At 42.5% G+C, this 27,072-nt stretch overlaps 1 protein-coding gene across 1 annotated transcript in view; it reads left to right on the top strand.

Annotated features, from left to right (window-relative positions):
* gabrg2 (gamma-aminobutyric acid type A receptor subunit gamma2) overlaps positions 1–27,072 on the top strand; it is a 58,029-nt gene that overhangs the window by 2,200 nt on the left and 28,757 nt on the right. The window contains exons 2-3 of the mRNA XM_060936600.1: positions 17,189–17,331; positions 22,838–22,905. Coding sequence (XP_060792583.1) covers positions 17,189–17,331; positions 22,838–22,905 — 211 coding nt within the window. The remainder of the gene's footprint in view (positions 1–17,188; positions 17,332–22,837; positions 22,906–27,072) is intronic.

Below are 27,072 nucleotides of genomic sequence, written 5' to 3'. Positions count from 1 at the left end.
TGGTGACTCTAACACACTGATCCTCTGCAGCAGAGGTAAGTCCTGGTCTTCCTTCCCTGGGACAGTCCTCAGGAGAGCCAGTTTCATCACAGTATTTGATGGTTTTTGCAACTGCACTTGAAGATACATTCAAAGTTCTTGCTATTTGACAGACTGATGGACCTTCCTGTCTTAAAGTAATGATGGATGTCGCTTCTCTTTACTCAGTTTTCAATTCTTGACATAATACTGTATGGATTACTGCAGTTGTGGTGTGGAATAGGGCTATTCACTGTATTATTATTTACTGTTTGATCTCAAACACATTAAGCAGGTGAGAAACTCGTCCACTAATGACCTTTTGACGAGACACAGCTGTTAATTGAAAAGTATTCCAGGTGACTCCCTCATGAAGCTGCTGAAGAGAATGACAACAGTGTGTAAAGCATCATCAAGCCAAACGCTGGATACGCTGAAGAATCTAAAATATCAAACATATTGTTTCACACTTTTTTATTTCCAACATCATTAGTTTTGATGTCTTCAGTATAGTTCTGCAATGTAGAAAATATTTTTAAAAACATTTTTAAAATTAAAAAAAAAATTTTAACTGGTAAAAAATAATACCTAATAAAAATAACAAAATTATATGACATATGATCTTTTATATTATATAATAATAGCATAATTATATTTTATAGAATATTATATAGTATATAAATAGCTTATAATATATAAAATAATTGTTATTAATTATAATAATAAATAGACTTGCATTTCCTGAAGGAAATACTTGTAAAGCAAAAACAAATAGACAGATACATGTCGTGGGGCGGCACGGTGGTGTAGTGGTTAGCGCTGTCGCCTCACAGCAAGAAGGTCCGGGTTCGAGCCCCGGGGCCGGCGAGGGCCTTTCTGTGTGGAGTTTGCATGTTCTCCCCGTGTCCGCGTGGGTTTCCTCCGGGTGCTCCGGTTTCCCCCACAGTCCAAAGACATGCAGGTTAGGTTAACTGGTGACTCTAAATTGAGCGTAGGTGTGAATGTGAGTGTGAATGGTTGTCTGTGTCTATGTGTCAGCCCTGTGATGACCTGGCGACTTGTCCAGGGTGAACCCCGCCTTTCACCCGTAGTCAGCTGGGATAGGATCCAGCTCGCCTGCGACCCTGTAGAACAGGATAAAGCGGCTACACATAATGAGATACACGTCGTAGGTTGACTTCATTTTACTCCATTACATTGCAGTTTATTTCCACAGTGCACTAATTAGGGTGTAGAAGACAATTCTGTTATATTTAAATAATATTTTCTGGCTTTTTTTCGTTGTATATCAGGTATATTCCATTCAGTGAGCATGACACTGAATGAGTCGAAGATGAGGAGCTGAATGGAGTATATCTGATAGACCATGAAAAAAAGCCAGACATTATTATTATTATTATTATTATTATTATTATTATTATTATTATTATTATTATTATACATACACACTCAATGGAACAATTATAGATTTTACAAAAAGTTAAGAACAGGGGGGTTAATTACCAATATCCAATGCTCTCTGGTAAAGAGAAAACTTTCTCATTGAATATTCACATCAGCTCTGATGTGTGATGTCATGTTGTCTTGACAACCATGCAATATTGTAACCCATATTCAACACTCATTCTCCATTGGGTAGAGCGACGTAATACATGTAGGATAAGCAATATGCTCACAATATTGCATGCTATCAAACCAAATGAATGAAACCCGCTAGAAGGGAATAGAACATGTTTTTATTCCCTGGAAAAAGTGTCCTGTATGGATAATAACAGAGGATATTACACAGTGGTGCAAAGATGTGAAGTTTATCTTCAAGTGGTGAATGTATAAAATATTTTCAAAAAGAGAAGATAAACTTCATATGCTCGCACCACCGTGTAATGTTCTTTATATTATATGGACACGCCCACAAAAAACAAACAAACAAATTTTAAAAAACCCAAAACAATGCAAGTTAATCAAAATGATTTTAATTTTGAACCAGTTCGCCATTTTGACGACGCGCAGCTAGTCAGCAGGAAAGCACCGGGAGTGACATCATCGGAGTGAAATATCAGGAATTATGTCGCTCAGATCTGTGATGTATTTCATATGAAAAATGTGTTTTTCAACACGAGACGATAAACTTCATATCTTCAATCCAACGTGTGATTTCTTTTTATTATATCGACACATTCACAAACAAAAAGTCCCCAAATTTATCAAAACAACTCACTCATCGATTTCCTCTTGAGTGACAGATAGAGATTTACTGTATGTTCCGGTTTTGGTTCTCCGTGTCCCGGATGGAAGTCGGATGAAAAATACCAGTGGTGTATTTCACACTAAAACACTCGTGTGTTATGTACTGTGTGTGTGTGTGTGTGTGTGTGTGTGTGTGTGTGTGTGTGTGTGTGTGTGATATCTCATATCACTGTTACACAGTCATTTCCGAAGACGTCTCTGTGCCGAATCTGACACAGAGGGATGTTTCTGACTTCTTAACTTTACATTTTATATCTTGGGAAAACAGTGTGCAGTTCTGAGATCTCAGATTAACCATGTTGTAATTTTTAGAACTCAAACCTTTATTCTGTCGATATCTAAAGAAAATATTCTCTTATCTCAGAATAATGTTTATGATTTGATGATGATGATGATGATGATACCAAGATGTGAGTTCATGATATTTTAGAGTTTCCAGCTACATTTACTCATAATGATCACTATTACATCACAACGCTGTTGAATTCTGGAATCAGAAGGTGCTGATTAATTGTCTGTAACAGCAGCTCTGACAGTCGTGCAGGTTTCTGTTCTGATGCTTCTCACTTCTTGTTGATCAGCAAAGCTGATGCCACAATGACCACGGGTTACATAAAAATCAGAATGAATTAATTGAGATTCATTCAGACACAGCCTGACGGATCTGTGGGCCGATATTACACAGAGTCCAGTCAACGTTCATCCGTCCACATGGCAACCTCGAGGATGAACGGAAGAAGGAGGCGTTTATCTTCTCTGCCTTCCTCAGGGAAAGTGTAGCGTCCACAGATTTTAATTTTTAAATTATTCACATTGGGCCTCATCAGCGATCACACTGGATATGAATGAATTTATTTGTCACTTGTTTAGAGGAATAGTTACACAGGAAATGCGGTGTTCATGAAAATTGTCTTCATTCAGAACAACGATGGTGTAATATGATTTTGTGTAGATTTCCATTTAGGAGATTCACTAATGTGAACTTTGACTGATTAGCTTCATCAGAGATCGTCTGATTTTTGATGAGTTCCTGCAGTTTTGTATTATATTATATTATATTATATTATATTATATTATATTATATTATATTATATTATATTATATTATATTATATTATATTATAGGGTGGCACGGTGGTGTAGTGGTTAGCGCTGTCGCCTCACAGCAAGAAGGTCCTGGGTTCGAGCCCCGTGGCCGGCGAGGGCCTTTCTGTGCGGAGTTTGCATGTTCTCCCCGTGTCCGCGTGGGTTTCCTCCGGGTGCTCCGGTTTCCCCCACAGTCCAAAGACATGCAGGTTAGGTTAACTGGTGACTCTAAATTGAGCGTAGGTGTGAATGTGAGTGTGAATGGTTGTCTGTGTCTATGTGTCAGCCCTGTGATGACCTGGCGACTTGTCCAGGGTGAACCCCGCCTTTCGCCCGTAGTCAGCTGGGATAGGATCCAGCTCGCCTGCGACCCTGTAGAAGGATAAAGTGGCTACAGATAATGAGATGAGATGAGATATTATTTTATAAACTGTCAAGTTTAAACCACTTAGTTATCTCAGTAAATTTAACACCAATTTAATGAACATCTTGTGAAACCCAGTTATTTGTTATGAGTTAATGATTATATTAATGAAAGGAAGTGATTCCAAAACACATCCCTAAATGAAGACAAATAAGACAAGTCGTTCAGTTAGGACAGAAATAATGGCACCCTATAAATGGAGGAAGAATTAGTGTGTGTCTCTTCTCCAGTACTCCTTTACTGTCAAACATCCAAAAAATTTGGAGCTAAAAAGTAATAAATTTTTATTGCCTCCAGTTCAGCTCTCGTCAGTCAAAGGAAGCCATAATGAAGACTTTTTGCTGCTTCCCGAGGGTTCTTTGGCAAGTTATGAGTGCATAGCTTTCTAAAGGGGGTTCTATTTTGAACCTTCTCTGATATGCAAGCTCTGTTGTATGTTTCTGAACAGAACTTTTAAAAAGTTCCTCAGAGAGACAAATCAAAGACCTTGTATGGTTTTAGATCAGAAAGCATTTTTGTACGAGTGTAGCTGCAAACCCAACTCCAAAAACTTATTCCAGTTTATGATCCAACTTTGGCCAACATTTGTGCTCCTGACATCAAGTACACACTTGAAAAAAAGTGTTCCTCAGGGGTTCCTCAAGGGTTCCTTAAGGGTTCTTTGGATGGACTTGGAACCCCAGGATAAATCTTTGAAGAACCCCTTTGCTCCAAGGTTCACAGAACCTACACATTGTGAACCTAAACACTTCTTAAGGAAATCTTGAACATTTTTCAATATGATTTTTAGGACACATATAGTATATGGCAAAAAGTATGTGCCCCCCGATTATCATACCCATATGTTTCTTCCCCAAACATGCAACATTTCCCAGAGCTGTTCCTTTAAGGCCTCCACATTTTAAAAAAGTTGGTTTAAACTTTAGTGGTAAATTTATCTGAACTGGGACACAACAGTGAGCCTGAAATCTTCAGGTAGGAGAACTTTGGAGTCCAGCAGGTCAGCGTGACATTTCTGCTCCACCTGTGAGTTAGCGAGAGCGCGACATGTGGCGTAACACCATCGCGTTTTATTTCATCTTCAGCATGGAGGCAGGGATTAAAGTTCTGCTGCTCAAAAGACTGCAGATGACTTTGATATCATGCTGCGGGGAAACTTAAAGATCAGAACCCTGGAGCGCACCTTTATTCCTCTGTACCTTTATACCATCACACAAGGCAGGCTATCGAGCCTCGACATCCAGCTCAGATGGAGTGAACAAGTGACTGCGAGACGAGCTTGTGGATTATATCCCATTACACTCCAGTCTTCTCTTCGCAGGTCTGAATGATGTCAAGTGAAAATATCTTGAATAAGCACATTTACAGGATGTGATATTTCTCATGATGAAATTATGAACCAAACAATTAGAAACTTAATAATTAGCTTTAAGTTTTAAGTAATAAACGCTGTGTGTGTCATGCTGTTACAGTAAAATAATCAACAGTGTGATGGAGTGATGACACTGAGTCACTTCCCTGAAGTGATTATTTTCCTTTAACAGCACCTCCCCATGTAGTTTATTCCTCTTACACCACAGCAAATTATCAACAATTACACATTTTTTTATTTATTAAAGAACAACTTCAAACTTTTTATCTGCTTATAGCAAGTTACTTCCTGTTGTCACTTACGTTATAGCAGCTATAAACAGACGTTCCGTCACCAGCCCCTTTATTCTCTCTCTGAAAGTTAAAGACAAAAAAAACCCAGAAAACAACAAAGCAATAGCAACACAGTTTGTCACGTTACAGAGAATCTGCAAAGAAGTGTAAACCCCTTCTGGTTCCTGTGTTCCTGTAGTCTTGTATTCGGTGTAAAAAAGTTAAAATACTGGGATCGTAAACATTCAGGTGCAGATTTTTACCTGTCACTGTGAACATTTTGGAAATTTAACTTGTAATTAAAGAGTGGAATTTGATTTGATGTCCCTAATGTAAATAATATTATTTTGTATGATTTTAATATAATAATATAATATTATAAATATTGTAACAAGACCGTCAATGAGGGCGTGGCTCACTCCGGCCCCGTCTAGTCCAGAAGGAACGCTCTAAAGTGGGCCACCTTGCCCAATAAATGCTGCGAGCGCTATCCACTCTATACAAGCTGTATATAGAAGCGATATCCACCCTAGGAATACCGACCTGTTTACCAGAAAGAATGCAAAACGGCGAGGAATTGACCGAGAAGCGATTTGTGTGGAAACTGCTCATTAGGGATTGATTAATTAGTCCATATCTTCATTAATAACTGTAATTAAGCGAATTTGGGTAGAAGTTATATGCACCCCAGGTACCCCAACCTTCATGGCTGAAAGAATCAAAATCGGTGAAGAATTGAAGGAGAAGAAGCGATTTTTGTGAAATGTGGATGATGCTGGACGGACGACAGACGACACATGACGGTATAAACTCATCACCTAATAATATTAAAACGCGTTAATTTCATGAGGATTTTAGGCTCCGCCCCAAATGTCGTTGATGTAACTGTGGAATTAAATATGATATTTTACACAATTGATTATTTATAAATACACACTTATTATTCCATACATTAATGAGGTTCGAAGTGAGTAGATGAACAGTTTTGGACAGTTTTGTTCGGGCGGATTTTTGCTTGTGTGTGTGTGTGTGTGTGTGTGTTAGCTTCATTAGTGCAAAATTAAGGAAAAGTCTGACGCAGAGCATGTTTCCTGTCACTTAATTTTTTAACTAAAGTATTTCTTTGAATCCTTCCTCGTGAGCGTCAGCACTTGATGTGACCTTGTTTATCTCAGCGTGGTTTTAACGCTCGTCTCTGATTGAGCTAATCTCGTTTAGCGGAGCTTAACAGGCCGTGTTTAGAGGTCATGTGATCAGGGAATTGCAGGCTATCCGAGGTTGGATTGCTTAACAGTCTCGTCTCCTCGGGCCTGAGGGTGTTGAGAACGTCTCTCACACACACACACACACACACACACACACACACACACACACACACACACACACACACAGCGATCAGACTGCAGTGAGGCAGAACGGATTTAACTAACACCAGCAGGCATGTGAAGGAAACGTCACCCAAACTCGATCACAGAGACGCTGAGAGACTCTGGACGATGTGACGGCTGAATTAAATGTTGGCTAATTGTAGCGCATTTCACATGTGAGTTATGGAAATTGAAATATTTTAAAATCTCAGACAGACGTGAAGCTGGAACCAGGACGCACATTAACATCTCTCTGTCTGTGAAACACTCGTCACGGTGTGATTAAGATGAAATCTGTTGACAGAGAGGAAAGGCAGCTGTGAAAGCGCAGTGAGGTGAACCGAGTGCGACTCTTTAGTGCAACCGCGGCCCGAGTGCAGCTTTTAAAACAAACGTGGCTAATCATTAGCATTCTGCAGATGATCTTGGAAATATGACTAATCAGGCAGCAAACGGTGGCTCGGGGGTAACGATGGCTGTTTATCAGGGAACATGGTGCAGCGTCATCAACACCTCGGCTCTGTCTCACACACACACACACACACACACACACACACACACACACACACACACACACACGTGCGGAGTTTTCTGTTTAATCTGAACACACAGTTTGGTTGCTTTTTTGCTCCCTGCCCATGTTGTTGTTGTTAAGAGATGATGACGGGTTTTTTGTTCCTTGTTTGGTTTTAGTTTATTTGTTTGTTTGTTCAGGGGCGGCACGGTGGTGTAGTGGTTAGCGCTGTCGCCTCACAGCAAGAAGGTCCGGGTTCGAGCCCCGGGGCCGGCGAGGACCTTTCTGTGCGGAGTTTGCATGTTCTCCCCGTGTCCGCGTGGGTTTCCTCCGGGTGCTCCGGTTTCCCCCACAGTCCAAAGACATGCAGGTTAGGTTAACTGGTGACTCTAAATTGAGCGTAGGTGTGAATGTGAGTGTGAATGGTTGTCTGTGTCTATGTGTCAGCCCTGTGATGACCTGGCGACTTGTCCAGGGTGAACCCCGCCTTTCGCCCATAGTCAGCTGGGATAGGATCCAGCTCGCCTGCGACCCTGTAGAAGGATAAAGCGGCTACAGATAATGGATGGATGTTTGTTTGTTCAGTCAATCTGTATTTTATTAAAGCTGTACTGCCTTTCAGATTTTTCAAGTGTAGGTCATCAAAAGAATTTTCCCGACACCCAATTATTTTTGTTCAGTGACTGAAATCTACTGAATTCAAATCACAGACCTCCAATTTTATTAGTTTTTTTTTAAATGGAACAATTAATGAATTTATCTCCACGTGGCCCTAAATTCTCCGCTATTTTTTCCTGCTTCACCATGACCCAATTCAAGATACTACGTCATGCATCACGTGGTGAGCTTTCCCTGTTCACGCAAGGCATTGTGGGATACAAATTAGAAACAGGAGAGAAAAATGGAGGATGTGAGTGTGCGAATGAAATGTGAAAGAGCGACTACAGTAACGGAAAGAAAGCGAGAAGAAAAGACGTTATGTTCTATACGAAGGAAAGGAAATGCAGAACCAAACTAATAAATATGGGCGCTCAGCGAGCACCTCGGTGTGATCAGCTGTTCGTTTAGCGACAGAATGATGGAACTGTCAGTGCACGCTCAAAGGGAAACCTGTAGATGGCAGTAATGCAACACTGTGGATGCCAGCTGCTGTAAAACCCAAAAGAAGAAGAAGGTAAACCTGCGCATGCGCACACGGACTTCCTCTGTCTGCTTGACTGCGCCAAGCGAGCGATTTCATGCACATTATTTGCTTTAATCCCCTCAAATTAAATAACTTCCCAGCCACAGAATGGCCTGATATTTTGTGAGATATTACAGAAATAAACAGATATCACAATCACCACATTTCAGACGGAACTAAATTTCACCGATTTTATGAAATTGAAAGGCCGACTAGCTTTAACTGATGATGTAGGATTGTTTTTATTTGCTTGTTTGTTTCTCTTCTTTTGTTTGTTTTGTTTTTACTGAACACAAAGACAGTATTTTTTGTGAACTGACCATATTGGTTTTTTTTTGTTTGCTTGTTTTTGTTTGCTTGTTTTAACTACTCATGTGTGTTTTTGTCTCTTTTTAAAATGATCACACACGTGGGTGTGTTTATTTATTTTTTCCGTCTGTTTTGTTTTAACGGACCTTCTGTTCAAGGTTTCTTTATTTGTACCATACCGTAGTACTGGTAAATTCGTTGTGCAGGCAGGAATTCAACGATCCCAGTACAAAATAACAACTACGTAAAATACGTTGTAACAGACAAGACAACCTCAGTACACACATCCTAACATATACAATCCTTAAAAGTATAGTCTTTAAAAAGTGCTTCATCATCAATTGTTCAGTATGAACAAGATTGTTCACCTCTGGGCCTGACTGTTCAGCAATACAGTTGCTGTCGGTACAAAGCTCTTTCTGTACCGTTTTGTCCTTCCCTTAGGGACCCCAAAACGACGACCAGAGCGAAGGAGCTGGAACTCACCATGCAAAGGGTGTGAGCCATCTTTGAGAATACAAGTAGCTTTACATTGTAACTGTGTGTCATAAAGAGAAGACGTGGTGAGTTGAGGCTTCCCAATTAGCCGCCCAGCCCATTTAATGATTTGGTTCAGGGAGTTTTTGTCCTGTAGTGACAGATTACCAAACCAAGACACCAAGGCAAAAGATAACAGTGACTCAATAAAAGCACGATAAAATAGGGTCAGCATAGTTTTGTCAATATTAAAACGGAACAATTTCCGAAGATAAAACAGCCGCTGATGTCCCCTCTTGCATACTGCTTCACAGTTCTTGTTAAAAGTCAGTTTGTCATCAATGACAATCCCAAGACACTTGGAATTATCCACGCGTTCAACAGATTGGCCCTTAATGACTGTGGGATCATGGTTTGGAGTCTGAGTTCTGAAATCAATAATCATGTCCTTTGTTTTGGGTGTATTAAGCACCAAGAAAGAAAGATCACACCACCTGATAAAATCCTCCAAGACTGGACCATGGCTGGATTCATTATTGTGCAGCAAACTTACAATGGCGGTATCGTCTGCAAATTTTAAAATATGCCTGTTTTCATAGACACTCTTACACATATCTGTATAAAGGATAAAGAGTAAGGGAGAGAGAACACATCCCTGAGGTGAGCCAGTAGAGGAACACAGTGACTCAGATAAAATGCCATTCACTTTGACTCTCTGTGTTCTATCTGTTAAAAAATCTAAAATCCAACCCACCAGATTATGGCTAAGCTGAAACTGCTCAACAAGCCTCATGGCTAAAATGTGAGGTTGTATGGAATTAAAAGCCGTATTCTGTATTTTCTGCTCTGTCGGGATGAGAGCACATTTTTAATGAGATATTTCAGTATTTGACTAAAACGATGAAAGACTCGAATGTGGAGCTTCCACAAAAGGTTCTTTTAAAGAAATGCTGTCGGTTCTTTATTGAATCGTAGCATTGACAAAAACTGGTGAAATGAAACGCAGTGAATCTCTGAGGAATGTGTTTGTGTGTCTGAGGACTGCGGTGTGGGAGAGTGGAACCCGTCATGGGTCCTTTTGAGTGTTTGACTTTAGACACATAAATAAACCATGTTTTGAAGTCGTATTGTTGTGTGAAACACTGTTCAGCCACCGGCACCTGCTGTGAAGTCAAAAGGACAGATAACACGCCCACTTCACAAAATAGTGCACAAAGTGACGCTAGGAGTGAAACCTGAACAAAATAAAGCAGAAATGTTGTGAGTGTGTGGGAGGTGAAGCGTCCTGGCATGTTGGAGAGACAGAGCTGGGGATAATATCACAAAGAAACGTAGAATAAACACCTCCATCACTGACAAAAACAAAACCCAAGCAGGAAAGTTTCACTTGCTAAACATGCTAACACGCTAAACACGCTAACATGACTAGCGGTGATTCGATGATAAAGACGGATTTTAGCTTGAGCTCAGGTGTGAAACGTGACTAAAGTACTGGAGATTTCAGTCCTGATCAGGAAGCGTGAGTAACTCAGGTTGAGCTGAGAGAGAGGAGCGGTGGATCAGACCAGTAAACATCACCATCGTGAGGATCAGAAGCGCCTGAAGAACCGTGCTGTAAGGTCTGTGCTCTACAGTATATATCACACTCGTGGCTCATCCACGGGGCCGATGGGGCGGAGCGCCACCATTTCCACCATCAGATTATATTATTACCCTTCATAAATTAACCGTCTTTTGAGCCACCAACTATTTCACTAAAACACGGTGAGATTTGACATCAGACTTTCAGTTGATTTGCTCACATTTATAGAGCCATAAAATTAAAATCATGAAATCATGGAGCAGAACACGCACCTGCCCCGCTTCACTTGCACAGAGTCATTATTGCCCCTAGTGGTCAAAATGGGAACTGCAACAAACAGTATTAGCTATCCATAAGGACAGATTGTTTCTCACTCTGTGAATATTTCAGGACAGTTTACCATTAAATTGCAAAAATGTAAGTGCAGACAATGTGTGTGTGTGTGTGTGTGTGTGTGTGTGTGTGTGTGTGTGTGTGTGTGTGATGCACAGGACGGTTTCTGCTGTAAAATATATGACAATGATGAGTTGAGGGATCAGAGGATTATAAAGTGCAGGATATCTGCACATCAGAACTGTGTGTGAGATCCTTTGAGAAGATTGAGATCTGTGAATATTAATGCCTGGGGATATGTAGCCCTCAGAACATAAGGACCTGGAAATGTAAGGCCAGGGAACAGAGGGCTCTGATCTCAGGGACGCCGATCTCAGAAAGCTGTGAAAACACAACACACTGGGAAGTTAGCACCTGAGGAGATTACAGGGCTCTTGGAGAACAAGATCCTCAGCACATCAGAGATACAGGTATGGATTCAGACCAATCCCTAATGACCAAGATAGAGGCAGCAGTGGTGAGGAAAAATCCCCTGCATGAGGAAGAACCGTGAGAGGAACCAGACTCCAGACGGAACCCATCCTCATGTGGGTGACACCCGACAGTGTGGTTATAAATCACTGCCCTTCCGTTACTCCACAGCTGTACACTATACATTCAAACAGTGCTGTGTGTTGGAAGGAATCTTCAGTAAGAGCATCAGGGTCTTTTTATTTAATTAGAGTTTTTATAACTTTATAACTATCCATGTGAATTTATCCACAGAATAATAATGAAGACCTGGGTATAAACTTCAGTAAGTAGAATCTTGAGGGTACCTGTGTTTCACTGCCCACAGCAAGCTCGAGGCCACTCTGAAGAGCCTGAAAACACAGGAGCCTGAGAACATAGTGGACCAGAGCAACACTGGCCCCTCAAGACCCCTCGATCCTGGGGACTTAGAGATCTAAGAACATAGAGCTCCTGGAACATGAGCAACACAAAAAAACTACCCTGGGAATATCGGACCTTGGAAACACAAGGACTGAGCAACACAATGCTATATAAACATAATATGTGGAAAGATCTGTAGATTCCTGAGAACACAAGACCCTTCAATAACAAGATCATGGGAACATCGGGCCCTGGGAACATTTGGCCCTGGGAACAATGGATCCTAGAAACAGGGCCTAAGGTGCTTTTGGACCAACCAGTTCTCAAGTCTTATTGAGAGGAACTACCCCTGGGACTCTCCCTGAGAACTACACACCTTCATGGGCTTTTTTTCTGTTTGCATTCTCACCATCAGTAGGAACACTGAAGTGATGTTACCCAGCTTGCTAGTGTGACGTTGGCAGGAAATGCTAGCGGAGATTTTTATATTTCACTTATCCGCATCAAAATTGCGCTGTATTTCCTCTGTCACATATATGCTCAGTAAAGCCTGGATTTCACTGTCACTATGATTTTTTTTTCTCAGTTTTAACGCTAACACTAAGAGCTGTTGTGTACATGGCTAACGTTTTACACAGATTTTTAAAAATGGCGTATGCCAGTGCTGCATTGGGTCATTTTCAACCAATCGCCATTACATTCCTGGCATTTAGCAGACACGCTTATCTAGAGAGCATACAGGTACAACAGACGCGGAGCAGCCTGGGGAGCAGTTAGGGGTTAGGTGCCTTGCTCAAGGGCAGTTCACCCATTCCTGCTGATCCAAGGAATTGAACCAGCAAACTTTTGGCCCCAAAGCTGCTTCTCTAACCATTAGGCCAGGGGTGGCCAACCAGTTGGAGACCAAGAGCCACATTTTTTACTGTATTACCGCAAAGAGCCACATCATACACATGGGCACACGAACATCACCCATCCCTTCCTCTCTCTCTCACACACACACAAAGATTAATAGTAAATGTCACACACCAACATATTTACTCCTACAGTACTAAGACCACAGGCTGAGGCCAGTCATTTTTAACAATGAACATTGTGTGCACTTACTATGCATGCTGCTTAGTGGGACTCATGGCATTACCAAAAAAAAAGCCACACCATACACATGACCGCACATGTGTACCATACATGTGACCCCCCTCGCTCTCTCTCTCTCCCTCACAGACACACACGCTCAAACACACACCTCTGCTCAGCCAGATTAATAGTAAATGTCACACGCCAACATGAGAGAAATTTACTCCTTCAGTCAGTACTAATACCACAGGCCAGTCATTTACAGCAATCAATATCGTGTGCACTTACTATGCATGTTGCTTAGTGGGACTTCTAACATTCCTTGCCTTGAACAATCCTCTTCAAATCTGGCTTGTATTCCGTCGTTGCCACTCGAAGCAGTTCTTTCACATGGGTTTCAGTCAGAACAGAACGATGCTTTGACTTCACATGTTTCATGGTAGAGAACACAGACTCGCAGACGTATGTTGACTCAAACATTGACAGTATCTTAAGCGCAGCCTGTTTCACATTCGGGTATTTTTCCAATGGCACACTTTTCCAAAACTCAATGGTGCCTTCCCTTAAAACAGGTTTCAGTTGGTCTTCCTCACGAAGATCGATCATCTCCAACTCAGCCGCAGCCTCATCTGTGACAAGCGGGGCTTTCAAACAGTCCATCTCTGCATTGAATGGGTCGACAAGGAACGTAACCTGTGGCCTTTTCAGTTGTATACCACAGAACCGGGTTACAAAGCTTTCGTGCAGGTTTTCAATTAGTGTTGCATATCTGGCTCCTTGCTTATTCAGGGAGGCGGGAAGCTTTGAAATGAGCTAATGACGACTGACATATAAGGCAGAATGGCTTGCCATTACGTTCAACAAAAAAGTATAAACTCTCCCACTCTGTTAAAAATGTCCTATGTTCGTCTTCATATTTTCGTTTTGCTGTGCATTTTTTCATTGCCATTATGAGAGGCTACTTGACACAAGATACACCTTGCCCAAAAACTTAGCGATTATCTCACGCACATGCGCATTTGACATGACCTGAAAATACCGTAATGTACCCAAGCAAAGCGAAGATGTATTTGACGAAAATACCATACTGAACTCAAGCAAAGCGCACACGCACATAAAAAAAAAAACCACAAACACAAACTTCGATATGAACGTAAGAGCCGCATGACACCGGGCAAAGAGCCGCATGCGGCTCGCGAGCCGCGGGTTGGCCACCCAAGCATTAGGCCATGACCTCCCCATACGCCTATGTCACTCATGGTTCCTCTTGTGCTGGGAAAGAACCTATCATGCAGTAAGACCTCAAAAGTCCCTCAAAATGGAGTTCTAAGATCTACAATCGTCCTCAGTGTCTACAGTGTAGACATACAACAAACAGAGAACTTCCTCCAACAGCTCTAGGAACAATGAAGAAGCTGCTCTTGTGCAAAAGAAGGCTTTGAAAGTGTATGGCTCGGGGACCAAAGGGGTCTTGGAAACACAAGACCTTATAAACAGAGAATCCTGGAAATCTCTGACTCTGGGAATAAAGGTTTAAGCACGAGACATCGCAGGATGCAGGACATCACAAGATTTTTCTAACAGTGTCTATTATAAGGCATGCTAACACAGAGTACAGTAATCTTGTATTAGCATTAGCGGTCACACCGTGTTAGCGTACCCGCTCTGCTGAACCCTCAGTAACACTGTGGGACACTGACACCAGGATGCTAGCATACGTCTCAGTGAATAAAAGCTTAGCTTTAGCATGCTCTAATGTGTGAAATGTGAACTTATTCACATCATCTCTCAGTCAGAATTAGCCATATTGTCCTCATGGAGTGCTGCTTTAATGGGATTTGAAATGTTCTGTTAAAGAGGCGACACTCGGGCCTGTCGCTGCCGCAGCGTGCCTTTTCAAATCCAAACCTATCAGTTACAAAGAACATGCTAATGCATTCAGCTGAACAGTGTTGACTAAAGCTTTGAACGTTCTCATTAACCACGAGGAACCTGTGCTTCAGCAGAGTGACGGAGGAGTGCGTTTCAAACTTCTCTTTAAAATATAATCATCATGTCGAAAAGCGGGATGAAGAGATGCCACAGATATTAAAACCAACTTTAATTATTGCTCTCTTTATCACACAGGTGCATCCTGATCTTCTGAATTCTGGATTATGATTGGTCAGAATATGTTTAATTTTCTATAACAGCAGCTCTGGCAGTAGTGCAGCTGCAAGTTGATTATTTTCCTCTAACTGCACGTCCCCAAGTGTTTTATTCCTCTTACACCGCAGCAGTTTACCAACAATTACAATTTTATTTACTAAAGAACGACACATCATACTTTAAATCCATGTCACTTATGTTATAGCAGCAACAAACACTCATTCCCTCGCCAGAGTCTTTTTATTCTCTTGTGAAGTTAATCAGACAAAAAAAGATGCAGCTTGTTCCATTGTGTTCATGAGAAACTGTAGAGAAGTGTAAACTCCTCTGCCCTGAAGACGTCAGAAGATTTAAAGTTCCAGCTTCCTCTCTGACTGTCACACAGCGCTGACACTGGAGACTCCTTCCAGAAACCTTACACACACACACACACACACACACATTTCTCTTCACAGATGTTCGCTGTACGAGTCCCTGTGAATGAGCTGTTACTATAGAAACGATCGTGTATTAGACCGAGGGTGTGAATATAAACCTGTCAGAGCTACAGTTATAGAACATCAATCAACACCTTCTGACCAATCAGAGTCCAGAATTCAGCAGCGCTGTGGTGTAAATATCAAATAAACACCACACACCTTTCAGTCTTTAGAGCTTGATTTATTTGTTCTATTCACGCTTGTGGATGTAAATCGTGTCCTAATCGTCCTGTCACTAACACTGTTTCCTGCTTTCAATGATTCGCTAGGTGCGAGAACACGTTATTATTTTTTCCTCTGCTAGAAGAGCAGACCTGGAGTCTGGCCATGAAGCTGTATTGGGCTTTAGAGGACCTTTGAGCCCTCAGAGTGTCTCAGAGCAGACGGCAGGTCACAGGATGATGATGTTTTTTCCAAGAGCACAGCATAGGAAAAAGCTTTGTGAGCTCTCTGGGTTTTTCTTTCGACTCTCCCGAACTGATTTATCCTTGAGAAAGAAGTGCGATGGGCTTTTTCTCCGTCCGCTTCCATGGTTACAGCTCTGTGATGCCAAGGTCTGCTCGGTGCCTGAGAATTCATGAGCTCTGGATGAAAAAATGAGATGTGAAATAGCTTTCTGTGATGATTTAGTGCGTGTTGAGTTCTACATTTTGGCGCGGTGATGTGGATCAATGGTCAGTTTCTATCGAATACGAACATTATTTTAAAACTGCAACAAAGCTGTGTTCAGTAACATTCAGGGAAAACCTGCAGCTGATATCGTGATTAAATGACATCAAAATGCAGTTTCCTGAGCGTCTTCATTCTGCTAAAATGTACTTTATTCAGTCATTTTATTTGTTTGTTTGTTTGTTTGTTTGTTTGTTTGTTTGTTTGTGGTTGACTGAGATTACACCAAAAATCATATCCTGTTGCAATATTCTCAACGATGTCATGCCATTCAATTTTGCTGAGATTTTTCTAACAAAATAAGCTGCAGAGATGAGCAGATAGTCAGGAATGAATTATACAGTTAGAAATATATTTTTATAGATTTACCAAAATGCAAATATTCAATGACGAAGAATAAGAAACTTTTTTTATGATCAACCAGTTAAAGAAATTGCGAGTGACAGCTAGCAAATCTAACATGGACTCAGCATAGCTGTCAATCAAGCATTCTCATTAGAATATTAGGCCACGCCCACTAGTCTCAGACCAGTGCGTTCAGCTGCTGTTTGACTGTTTTATCCCTTTCATACCAATATTTATAATATTTTGTGGAATTTTCTGGAATTCCTCTCTAACTGTGGACAGGTTTATAAAGCAGCAGTTCGTTCAGAGTGTCATGTTCCTGAGCGTTTGCTTCGAAGTTTGTTTCTGCGAACATTTTCACGTCACAAATGTTCAATTCTGTTTTATTTATTTATTCTTTCTTTTCGTCTCCAGTTCCCTCCAGACAGAAAATGATGATGACGAAGTGACAAACAAAACCTGGGTGTTGACCCCGAAGGTGTACGAGAGTGACGTCACACACATTCTCAACAGTTTACTAGACGGATATGACAACAAGCTCAGGCCGGATATCGGAGGTGAGTGTTTACTTATCGTTCTGATCGGATTGTTTGTTCCTCGCTGTCTGTAATTCTGTAATAATAAATCGAAGCAGCGTGTTTCACTCGAGCTGGAATGAAATCTTTTAACCTGATTTTCTCTCTTTGCACATTTTGGGGACTTTAGAATGTAGAGATTTTCAGCAACATCTGTAGTTTTCGGAGTTATAACTGTAGAAAAAGTCAAACCTGGACGATGTGAAGTGTTTCTGCTGCAGCATGGCGATATCTCTGAGTTTTAAGTGTAAGTAAACTCAGTATGTTTAGCTCCAGGGTGTTCAACATCAAGCAAAAGCCCAGGTTCAAAACAAAGGTGTATATTAGTGGTGTAACATGCCGCTGTCTCGGATGGGCGTGGCCTAAACCACAGTCCTGTCCCTGACAGTTCCTCAACCTCAGCTCCGTCACTCCGGGTGGTGATTGACCTGAACGAGAGCTGTGTGTGAGACCGTCTCTGAAGCCTCACTCACACACTTATTATTTCTGTTTGTAACTGCATGCAGTATTTTTAAACCAGTTTAGTTTAACTTTTAATTTAAACCAGTTTAGTTGGATCTGTTTCCCAGGATTCTGTCTGTTTGGAGTTTCTCTCGCTCTCCCCTTTTTTTTTTCCTCGAAGTTCAAAAAACTATCCCAGTATGGGGATCGACTGAGATAAGTTGCCCTGAGGTGTGAAAAAGAATTTTCCTGCTTTGTGCCCAGGATGGACTCCGGATCCACCGAGACCCTGAGGGGCGTAGAGAGCGCCCACTGATGACGAGGGAGTGAAGGACTGAATGGATGTTTCCCAAAATAGAAAAAAAACTAGTAGACTGAGTTATATTACTGTCAAAATTGGCCCAAAACGATGTTGAATTATTCTTTCTAAAAAAAACCACAGAGTTTCGAACCCTTCTGATGTCTGTTTTTGCACATTATGTCCATCAGAGGGTCGACACATGACAATATAAACAAATAAAACAGTTATGTTACGGTATTTATAACATACATTAAGCTCTGTGAGAGAGGTGTGCTGTGATAACCCTAACTATAATCCCAGCCAATCCGGTAGCACTTTCCTCATGAATATTAATGAGATTTCCCTGGTGACTCGGCAAAAAGACTCTGAGTCCAGGTCCATGTGAGAACTTCTGAGGCAGACGGCTGCAATAGTGCTGCTTTTTTTTTTCCATCAATCTACGGTAAATTTAATTTTCACAAACGTCAATTTTTTTTTTACAGTTCAATCATGTAATTCAAAGAATCTTTCCCATGCCACATTGGGCAGCGCCAATCTCTTTTTTAGTAGCCCTCGGTCTCTTGCATATTACATAGCTGAGGTTACAGTGAGGGGCGGGTCCTCGGGTAACCGCGAGGGTTTGACTCCCTACTCACATCCGTATTGCGGCACCTCACCAGATGGTGGTAGGTACCGTTTTTATGATAGCCTTTGGTGTGACCTGACCGAGAGTAGAACCCGTGATCTCCTGGTCGAGAGGCGGACACGCTAACCACTAGGCCAGCTTGCGGTAATTGAGTCGAGAGGATTCGGTGCTGACCTGCACTGAGGTAAACCAGTGTGTCCCTGATCAGGCCGTTACTAAGGATGAAGGAACTGGTGCTGTAAATGTGTCACACAGCGCCGTATGTTCATGTTCATGTCCCTGTGGATGCGTGTGGATTTCTCAGTCTCGGTCCACACCCCCGCTCTCAGCCAGACACGCTGTGAACCTTTCTGTCTTTCTGAGAACAGAAAAATCTGAACAGTGCACTTCCTGTTCATTCCTGTACATGTATCTGTCTGTTTATGACTAAATATAAATAAATCTACTTCAGCTCGGTGTCTCTGTGTGTCAGAACTTATCCCACACTCCTCAGTGAATGCCGCAGGCCGCTATAACGGACACGGTCCTGACACTTCGGTCGATAAATCCCTTCTATAAATTTCACAGCTTGCAGAAATGCTCTATTTTTAGTTCCCTTGCTGTATGCGAGCGAGTGATTGAACTGTAACTCCCACCGTGTCACGACAACACGTAGAGGACGTGTTCACATCACAACACGCCGGAGATTCGTCACGTCTGGCAGCGTGATGTCATGATCCTCTCCTGGGAGAACCGTCATAAAGCTGAAGAATAAATGGTGGTGTTCGAAAGGTTCCAGAGCTCCATGTGGTCTCTTCGAGGAGTGACTGCAGGTGAAGCTCACCATGAGTGCAGGAGGATGTTTATGGAGAGCCTCAGGGTTTTATGTTTGGATCTTCTTTTCTTTTCTTTTCTTTTTTCTTTTCTTTTTTTAAAAATTCTCCTGCTGCCTGAAGCACTTGAAGGAGAAGAGCATGAATTGCAGTATAATCCGGCTCAAGTCGATTGTGTGCTTCATGCAATATTTATGCAACTGCGTTCTTTCTGTGTGTGTGTGTGTGTGTGTGTGTGTGTAGTGAGAACCACAACGCTTGAGGGAATGCTTTGCCTTCAGATACTTTTGTCTGATACAGTTCATCATGTACAGTGTGACTGTAAACATTTTCATCACTCAGACCTTTATAGAAAGTGTAGTGTGTGTGTGTGTGTGTGTGTGTGTGTGTGTGTGTGTGTTCATTAGAACCCACTGTTAGAGAAAGTTCAAAGGATAATCATAATGCTGTCATGCAGTGCAGTGGGTGAAACACGAACACACGGGATGTATTTTTGATCTCATCCTGATTAGATTTTTTTGTTCCAGTGCGTCGTTACGGAGTTCCTGTCAAACGCAGCTGTGTTTTGGCAGCGAAAAACGATGTGAACACAGAGATACAAGCGCTCAGGATACAAGTGTCATCACAACTGATTACTTTCCTCTAACAGCACGTCCCAAAGTGTTCTATTCCTCTTCCACTGCAGCTATTTGTTCATGACTACAATTCATTATTTATTGAAGAACGATATGTCATACTTTATATCTGTTTATTATCACATGACCTGTGGAAAAGAAGAAGTGTAAACTCTTCTGTCCTTAAAGTTCCAGCTTCACTTCTGACTGTTACACAGCGCTGACACTGGAGACTCCTTCCAGAAACAACACACACACACACACACACACACATTTCTCCTTACTTTAAGAAAACTTCACCACATTTTCACGAGAATTAATTTTTTCAGTGTATGTGGATTGTCCGCCTGTGAATGAGCTGTTACTATAGAAACAACCTCGTATACAAACCTGCGCTGCTGTCAGAGCTGCTGTTCTAGAGAATTAATCAACACCTTCTGACCAATCAGGATGGAGACGAGAACTCAGCAGCAGCTCTGTCAGGGACAGCAGTCAGAGGACGCAGATGTGAGACGTGACTCTGAATATGAGGAGTTTTCCCTGTGAAAATACTGACCTAACTTTTGAACTCATCGACTCAGTGTTTAATAAATGAGCACATGTGTTTTTTATTGATAATAACTGTATGAATATTTTCATTCTGAATCAACAATACATTGTGCACTATTATTATTATTATTATTATTATTATTTTCATTCCCACTCGATCTACAGAGAAGCATGATGTACAGATCATTTCTAAGACGTCTAAAGGACAGCAGCAGACGCTGTGAGCGTTTATTAACGCTGTGATATTGTATGAAGCAGAGGCCTGTCCTCGTTTCCACTCCCTGTCCTGTATCTCCTGCGTACGCTTGGCTGCTTTAGTGGACTCGTGATGTGATGATGAAGCGTGTGGACTGCAGGTGAAGGATGAAGATGTTCACTCGCTGTGACACCAATCTGCCTCAACCAGCAACCATATTAACGCCGACATCCTCCGTCACGTCACGGCTCTCCCTCCCTCTCACAGCACGGAGTTTACTCACTACAGTCATGTGCTCACGGCGTGGCAGCTCAACCGTCGTGTCACGCTTAAGAAACCGATTACATTTTATTTAATTGTTTTATTTAATGTAAAGTTTGAAAAATGAAACTCTCAGAAATATAAATCAACATCTGAACAGCTGCTTAGGACTGAAAATAATAACGGAGTTTGGACTGAAAATATCCACAGAACCCACAAGGAAACTCAAGCACAACAGAAATGATCACACAGTCATATGAAGTAGTGCATTCTGGGTAATATTTACAAGAATAATAATGACCAGTTATTTCACGAAATTGAGTCATACATGAGCTGATAGCTGACGAGGCGCGTAGCACCGGGATTGAGTGGAATAAGTGTTTTATTCTCTCCACATTCACTGGATTTTGAGAAACAGAGCATTTTTATTTTTTTTGCAAATTCGATAAATAAAAACTTTATACAAAATGTCCAACAAAATCATTTCCACTTATAATGTAAACAAACCTGCGAAATGACAGGAGCAATTTGTGAAAATGCAATAATAATAACATCCATCCATCATCTGTAGCCGCTTTATCCTGTTCTACAGGGTCGCAGGCGAGCTGGATCCTATCCCAGCTGACTACGGGTGAAAGGCGGGGTTCACCCTGGACAAGTCGCCAGGTCATCACAGGGCTGACACATAGACACAGACAACCATTCACACTCACATTCACACCTACGCTCAATTTAGAGTCACCAGTTAACCTAACCTGCATGTCTTTGGACTGTGGGGGAAACCGGAGCACCCGGAGGAAACCCACGCGGACACGGGGAGAACATGCAAACTCCGCACAGAAAGGCCCTCGCCGGCCACGGGGCTCGAACCCAGGACCTTCTTGCTGTGAGGTGACAGTGCTAGCCACTACACCACCGTGCCTCCCCAGGTATAATAATTCTTGAAAAATAAAAAAAGAAGATACGTTCTTACCATCAAATACTTTTATTCCATATTTTGTTGCTGTTTTATTTTTTGGGGGGTCTTCTTCTTCTTCTTCCTTAGGGATTTTTGTCAGTTGTTAAACCAACTTAAAGGTGCATTACTGCCACTGACTGGGCTGGAGTGTGGAACAGGCGATACTGGGGGGAAAAAACTATATTATTTTAGCTATTTCTGTTTCTTTTAAATACTTGATAATTTTTGGGGTTTTGTTTTCAAGTAGGGTTTTTATTTTGTTATCGGTTGGTTCAGCAACACGCTCCGCCATTTTGTTTTTCCCTACTCACAGTGAGCTGATATCCTAGTAGTAGAGTCAGAGCATGTGATTGCTCATATCCAGTGAACGTGGGTAGAATAATAAAGGAATATTTTAAAGTTATATTTGACGTGCATTGAAGGTTTTACACACGTTGCTATAATATATAATATTTTAATATTTTAGATCTAATTTCAGTGAATAAATGTGTTGTTCATGGATTTTATTTGTTATTAGTCATACCATATAACATTGTTTTCATTTGTTTTAATTTGCATTTAAAATATATTTTAAATCTATGTTATTTAAAATAAAATTGATTTGTGTACTGTACATTTGAAATGAATTACAGCAATTAAACAAACTGGTGAAGGTGTTAAACGTGTTCTCAATGATTCATGTATAACAACTATTTATTTCTCTCTCTCTCTCTCTCTCTCTCTCTCTGCAGTCAAACCCACTGTGATCCACACGGACATGTTTGTTAATAGCATTGGTCCTGTAAATGCAATCAACATGGTAAGTGATTTCCCTGAGGTGTAAAAACCCTCACACTGTCATCTCGATGCCAATTAAAGTGTGGTTAACATCCCCGTCTTCCTCTCCAGGGGAAATTAGCTTTACATTCAATTAAATAAGCCATTGTGCTTTGACATTGGTGTTTTTATACCGTACACAGCCGGTTGCTCGGTGGTGAAACACTAACAGAAACCCGGCTCTCGCTCTGACGAACAGAAACGCAGAGCGGGTTAAAGGCGTGCCTCAGGGCTCTATATATGGAACATTCTGGATGTTTATTTCTTTTATACGTTCTCGCATGTGAATCGATTTCATCTCATGATTCACGCCAGACTAATTGATACTTGACTTTCATAATCCACGCAGCTCGCTTCTATTTAGGAGACGGAGAACAGGAATTAAATGATGAGTATAAATAGCACAGAAAGACACCGCGAGTTGTTAGCAGTCACTATAATTAGATTAAACACTGCTTTCAGAGAGAAAATGAAGTTGTTTGGGGTTTTATTTTGTGTTTAAATTAAATGTGGGCATTTCTACTCTTATTCCATCATTGTTAAACATTAGAGTCCACCATTATAAGTTTTAAATATAAGTGTGTGTACTCAGTGACACAAAACGTTTCTTTGATATTAATTCTCTCTGAATGCAAACGTGATGTTATTTTTTATTTAGAATTTTATGACACAGCTTTTTTATGATTTTTTTGTTTGTTTGCTCCACGGCTGTATGGGCAGAGAGCCAAATTTCTGCTCTGCCCACCCAGTTGAGGACCACCTCTACGTTCACATGCATCACACGCTGTGCACCGGACATCAAGTGCTGGAGGAGACACCAAAAAGATCCTCACAATAATCAGACTGATGAATTATTTACATTTAAGATGAAGCACAACTGCAGCAGGTTTTGTTCGACCTTACAGGCAGAGTGTGGCACTGAGCAGGAAACTGAGATCTTGGTAATGTCTTTTAAACCCAAGATGGGGCGGGGCTTCAGGGCGGGCCTTCAGGGCAGGCAACACACCAGATACTTCAGAAAATTTTATTCTAAACCAGAGGTGTGGATTGTTAAAAAAAAAAATAGAGCTTAATCAGAAATAAGCACAATAACGATTGACTGGAAAGAATAGTTTAAGGTTGTAGAATTTGGTAGAGACGGTGGGGAGATGCTCCTCCAAATATCCAGAGACTACTGAACTCACTGTTGTCCATCAGTGTCTGGTTAATGTATTTGGTACACAAACAGTGAACAGATCTTGTTCTCTTGTACGAGTCCTAAACCGATGTCACTAACGGGACTGGCTTTGCTGTTTCTTGCTGATGTGTGAGAGGATGCAGCTACAGCTGCTCATACAGTTCAGTGCACGAAAGGAAAAGACAAATCATGTCTCATAAGGGACGGTGCATTTTATTTTTCAATTCAGGATCTTCAATGCACGTGTGTGTGTGTGTGTGTGTGTGTGTGTGTGTGTGTGTGTGTGTGTTTGGGAATGTTGGCCATTAGGAGCTACAAGTTTAGGCCTAAGACACATTTTCTCAATTGTTAATGTAACTCAGACAGAGGAGGAGAGGTAGAGGAGCGGCAGGAGGAGAGATAGAGGAGAGGCAGGAAAAAAGGCAGGAGGAGAGGTAGAGGAGTGGCAGGAGGCAAGGCAGGAGGAGAGATAGAGGAGAGGCAGGAGGAGAGGCAGGAGAAGAGGCAGGAGGAAAGGTAGAGGAGCAGCAGGAGGCGAGGTAGAGGAGCAGCAGGAGGAGAGGTAGAGGAGCGGCAGGAGGAGAGGTAGAGGAGCAGCAGGAGGAGAGGCAGAGGAGCGGCAGGAGGAGAGGCAGAGGAGCGGCAGGAGGAGAGGTAGAGGAGAGGCAGGAGAAGAGGCAGGAGGAGAGGTAGAGGAGTGGCAGGAGGAGAGGCAGAGGAGCGGCAGGAGGAGAGGCAGAGGAGAGGCAGGAGAAGAGGCAGGAGGAGAGGTACAGGAGCAGCAGGAGAAGAGGCAGGAGGAGAGGTACAGGAGCAGCAGGAGGAGCGGCAGGAGGAGAGGCAGAGGAGTGGCAGTAGGAGAGGCAGGAGGAGAGGTACAGGAGCAGCAGGAGGAGAGGCAGAGGAGCGGCAGGAGGAGAGGCAGAGGAGTGGCAGGAGGAGAGGCAGAGGAGCGGCAGGAGGAGAGGTAGAGGAGAGGCAGGAGAAGAGGCAGGAGGAGAGGTACAGGAGCAGCAGGAGGAGAGGCAGAGGAGCGGCAGGAGGAGAGGTAGAGGAGAGGCAGGAGAAGAGGCAGGAGGAGAGGTAGAGGAGCAGCAGGAGGAGAGGCAGAGGAGCGGCAGGAGGAGAGGTAGAGGAGCGGCAGGAGGAGAGGCAGAGGAGCGGCAGGAGGAGAGGCAGAGGAGTGGCAGGAGGAGAGGCAGAGGAGCAGCAGGAGAAGAGGCCGGAGGAGAGGTAGAGGAGCGGTAGGAGGAGAGGCAGAGGAACGGCAGGAGGAGAGGTAGAGGAGTGGCAGGAGGAGAGGTAGAGGAGAGGCAGGAGAAGAGGTAGAGGAGCGGCAGGAGGAGAGGCAGAGGAGCAGCAGGAGGAGACGTAGAGGAGAGGCAGGAGGAGAGGTAGAGGAGCGGCAGGAGGAGAGGCAGAGGAGTGGCAGGAGGAGAGGTAGAGGAGAGGCAGGAGGAGAGGTAGTGGAGCAGCAGCAGGAGGAGAGGTAGAGGAGATGCAGGAGGAGAGGCAGAGGAGCAGCAGGAGGAGACGTAGAGGAGTGGCAGGAGGAGAGGTAGAGGAGCGGCAGGAGGAGAGGCAGAGGAGTGGCAGGAGGAGAGGTAGAGGAGAGGCAGGAGAAGAGGTAGTGGAGCAGCAGCAGGAGGAGAGGTAGAGGAGATGCAGGAGGAGAGGCAGAGGAGCAGCAGGAGGAGACGTAGAGGAGAGGCAGGAGAAGAGGCAGGAGGAGAGGTAGAGGAGCGGCAGGAGGAGAGGCAGAGGAGCAGCAGGAGGAGACGTAGAGGAGAGGCAGGAGAAGAGGCAGGAGAAGAGGTAGAGGAGCGGCAGGAGGAGAGGCAGAGGAGCAGCAGGAGGAGACGTAGAGGAGAGGGAGAAGAGGCAGGAGGAGAGGTAGAGGAGCGGCAGGAGGAGAGGCAGAGGAGCGGCAGGAGGAGAGGTAGAGGAGAGGCAGGAGAAGAGGTAGTGGAGCAGCAGCAGGAGGAGAGGTAGAGGAGATGCAGGAGGAGATGTAGGAGGAGGGGCAGAGTAGAGGAAGAGGTGAAGCAGGAGAAGAGGCAGGAGGAGAGGCAGAAGTGAGGCCACAAGTCACTTATAGATCAGGCCCTAATTTAAATATTTGCCTTTTTTTGTTTAAACCATATGTTATTATTTCTGTTTCAACAATTAGCAGTTGTTTTGTTTGAATGAATTGAATATTTGCGATTAAACCCGGACTGTTCCTGACGTTCCTGCGTCAGCGTGAGCTCTAAATGTTCCGAGGAAAACAGATTAGCAGCAACGAAGCTAACCCTTTCTTTTTTCTTTAACAGGAAGTGGATTTATTGGAATCAAACACAGCTTTAACTTAAATATTTTTGGTTGGATTGTTGGTATGTGGAATTTCCTCCAGACGGTGGTTTAGATTGTTGGCACATCATAACTAATATCACTAATTTGCATCAAAAATCATTTTTATTAGTCACATGTTGAAGCATCATCGTTAAAGCGACTGTATGTTGTCTTGTTATTAATTATCTGATGTTTAATTCAAATTAATTAACACAATTTTATATCTGGAAAGTATGGCATTAATTATAACTTTTATGAAAAGTCAGGATTTTATAGGCTACACTACAGTGCCTTGCAAAAGTATTCCCCCCCCCAGTGTTTGTCCTGTTTTGTTGCATTACAAGCTGGAATTAAAATGGATTTTTGGAGGGTTAGCGCCATTTGATTTACACAACATGCCGACCACTTTAAAGGTGAAAAATTGTTCTTTTATTGTTACACAAACAATAATTAAGATTAAAAAAAAAACAGAAATCTGGTGTGTGCATAGGTATTCACCCCCCTCAAAGTCAATACTTTATAGAGCCACCTTTTGCTACAATTACAGCTGCAAATCTCTTGGGGTGTGTCTCTATTAGCTTAGCACATCTAGCCACTGGGATTTTTGCCCATTCCTCAAGGCAAAACTGCTCCAACTCCTTC

The sequence above is a fragment of the Neoarius graeffei genome, chromosome 12 (genome assembly GCF_027579695.1).
Source record: "Neoarius graeffei isolate fNeoGra1 chromosome 12, fNeoGra1.pri, whole genome shotgun sequence".
Classification (NCBI taxonomy): Eukaryota; Metazoa; Chordata; class Actinopteri; order Siluriformes; family Ariidae; genus Neoarius; species Neoarius graeffei.
The sequence above is the reverse complement of the archived record's forward strand: the minus strand, read 5'-3'. Positions and strand labels throughout refer to the sequence as shown.